Source organism: Aspergillus ruber (genome assembly GCF_000600275.1).
Source record: "Aspergillus ruber CBS 135680 unplaced genomic scaffold scaffold00073, whole genome shotgun sequence".
NCBI lineage: Eukaryota > Fungi > Ascomycota > Eurotiomycetes > Eurotiales > Aspergillaceae > Aspergillus > Aspergillus ruber.
In genome coordinates this window covers 1-2,779 of record NW_024467369.1, presented here as the reverse complement: position 1 = coordinate 2,779, position 2,779 = coordinate 1, and the positions used below count along the sequence as shown (strand labels likewise).

Sequence of the window (2,779 nt, the reverse complement as noted above, 5' to 3'; positions counted from 1 at the left end):
CCTCTTGGTTGCTTCACGTATCTACCAGATCTCCTGTCTGTAGATTGTGGTGAGGTCCCGGCCTCCCGGTGGCTCGGTCCTTTGGTTCTTCTTGGGCATGCGCAGTTCGTAAAATTCATTTGTCCAGTTTTCCAGTTGATTTCTGGGTTGTGATTCCTGAGCCATGGAATCCCCAACACTATATCATATTGTCCCAGCAGTGTCACGTCGAAATTGATCCTCTCTTCATGATCCGCTACAGCCATAGGGACAAATCCTGACTCGACTGTCAGGTGACCTCCCAGGTCTTCACCATTCAGTCCTGAGATAGGCTCTGGCTGTGCCTTCTCAATCCCTAAAATTCCCAATTGTCGCTGGAATCTAGGATCCATGTAATTTCCAGTAGCTCCTGAGTCAACCATTACTCGGGCTAATTGACTGAGGATTGGTGTCATAAACTTTAAGTGATATCCTCGCTGTGTTGCTGATAGGCTTGCTTGCCATCTTGGTTGTCGTAGGCGTCGTGGACTTGGGTAGTAATCCTTGATTTCAAAATGAATTATGCAGTTGTCTTCATAGCAGGCAGTCCAGTGCATACTTGAATGCTCTGGATGCAGTAGATATCCCCTGCATGCACAGTTCCAATCCCAACAAGGGCAACTGTTGTTCTTCTTTTGAGGTCGTTGTGGAAAGTAGTGTGCCATCTTTTTTCGATCATAATGGTCTCCACAGGCGTCGCTGTAACATGTGATCCAAGGTAGTTGGTGGTGTTTTGGGTGTCCTCTGTAGTGCACACAATCACACCAATCATATTCACATGACTTGTGGATGGGACCTCGTGGTCTCTTGGTTGTAACTTCTCGTAAGTATCCCCATGTTTCACCATTATCTTGTCCACAATGTAGGCATGTATATGGGTGTTGGTCGCATTTCTGCAAATGTTGATCCCAAGTTTCGTCTGTCTGTTCCCAGCATCCCAAGTTTTGATGCGGGCAATAGGTGCTTAATTCATCAAACAGTTCCTTCAATCCTTTGGAAAGCCTCTTGGGGTTCTCCTGGAGTGAGATAACAATGTCATCGATGAAATAGGCGGCAATATCAGTATTGGTTTCATCATCGATCTCTCGTTGTTCGGTATATCGTTTGGACCATAATTGTTGCTTTGAAATAGGGCTATACACACTGGACTTCGTGTATCCCTTGTTGTTTTCTGCCAGAATCTGTTCTTCGTTTTCATCGTCTTCGGGAGTTGCGCTTTGAGGTGTCTCTGGTATCTCATGGAGTCCCTCCACACTGGGATTGTGGCCATTCCACTGAGTACCATACTCTTTGTCAAGGAAATCGTTAACTGGCTGATCTTGGTCAGGCAGTTTGCCGAGTGATTTCTCATGAACTGGCTCGTTGATGGCTTTATCGGACCCATCTGTCCTTACATGGGCTTTGTCGCTTTTGCTGTTGGACCCCATCGTCCGTTCCTTGGGCCTATATTCTTCTTCACTGGAGCTCATGATTTCGTCAATTTCTTCTTCTGTGAGGGTCGTCTGTTCTTCCATCAACCTCCTCATTGGGCCTAGGTTGGGTATTGTCATAGTTCTGGTTCTCCATGGTCCTCCATGCTCATCCAAAACCTTTTGCATGTGCCATCCAGAATCATTTGTTGCTTTGAGCTCAGGTTTCACAATTCCTGTGATGTCGTATGCTCCTCTTTCCTGGGTAGCATGAAGTTGCTTATTATCCTTTTGTTGAGGCCTAGCGCTTCGTCGCTGCCTGCATTCTTTCATCATGTGACCCGGTCTTCCACATGTGAAGCAAAGTTTCTCTTGTCGTCTTCGATCCTGTTCCCTGTTGGATACAAAGGGTTTCTGTTGCGTGGCATCCAGCTCCATTGGTCGTGGTCCATAGGGATCTTCATACCCTTGGCTTCGTGGTTGAGCTGGCCGTTTATCATTTGATCGATAGTGATTCGTTCGTGGGTTTCCTCGAAAGGTATTTCCGTATCGTGACTCCTTCTGTCTGACTCTAAGATCATACAGGGTGTTGTCAACCTTAACCGCTCGAGTAAACAGTTCATTCAGTGAACTTGGTCGTTCCATCCAGATCAATTTCTCCTGGATCTCGGGTTTCATCATTTCCTCAAACTTGGCAATGTACGCTTCTTCGTCCCAATCCAAGTGAGCGATGATTTGCTGAAATTCTGATACCAACTTGGCTACTGACCCTGTCTGCTTGAGTCGCCATAGTTTTCGTTCAGCTTGTCGCGAGGCATCGATATCTCCAAAAGTTCCTTGAAGTCTCTTCTTGAATTCATTGTAGCTGGCAAAGGTTTCCACAGTGTTGTCATTCTGGGCGTCTTCACTGTTTTCCTGGAAATCTCGTAGTATGGGTTCAAACCAATCGAAAGCAGGTCCGGTCAAGTAAGTTGCTGCAAATAGGACTTTGTCGGATTCAAGAGCGAGCTTGCTGCGGTTCATGCGGATGTACAAGTCCAGTTGAGTGATAAAAGGTCGCAACTTAGACCGAGTGCCGTCGAAGGCTTCAGGTGGTCGAACCTTGATTGATTTGGCAGATTGGCGCTCCTCCAAGGTGGTGACGCTCTCCTGTAGCTGACTAATCATTCCAAAGAGTTCGTCATATGTTGGCATTCGTTCCTCAGATCCACGAGAGGATCTAGGAGTAGCATTATTGTTATTCGACATAGTGGTGTTTGTTTTAAGTCAATAGTGTCTCGAAACCTGACTCGTACTGACTGGCAATCAATGTGTCACAACCTGGCTTCTCTCGTATCGTACCTAGGGTTCTA

General features: G+C 46.4%; 1 protein-coding gene across 1 annotated transcript; it reads right to left on the bottom strand.

The window, feature by feature from the left end:
* Positions 1-538: 538 nt before the first annotated feature.
* On the bottom strand, positions 539-865 carry EURHEDRAFT_407253 (uncharacterized protein; the record flags this gene model as incomplete). Its single annotated transcript, XM_040780509.1, has 1 exon — positions 539-865. The coding sequence occupies one exon, from the start codon at positions 863-865 to the stop codon at positions 539-541; it is 327 nt and encodes a 108-aa protein (XP_040633675.1).
* Positions 866-2,779: the final 1,914 nt, after the last annotated feature.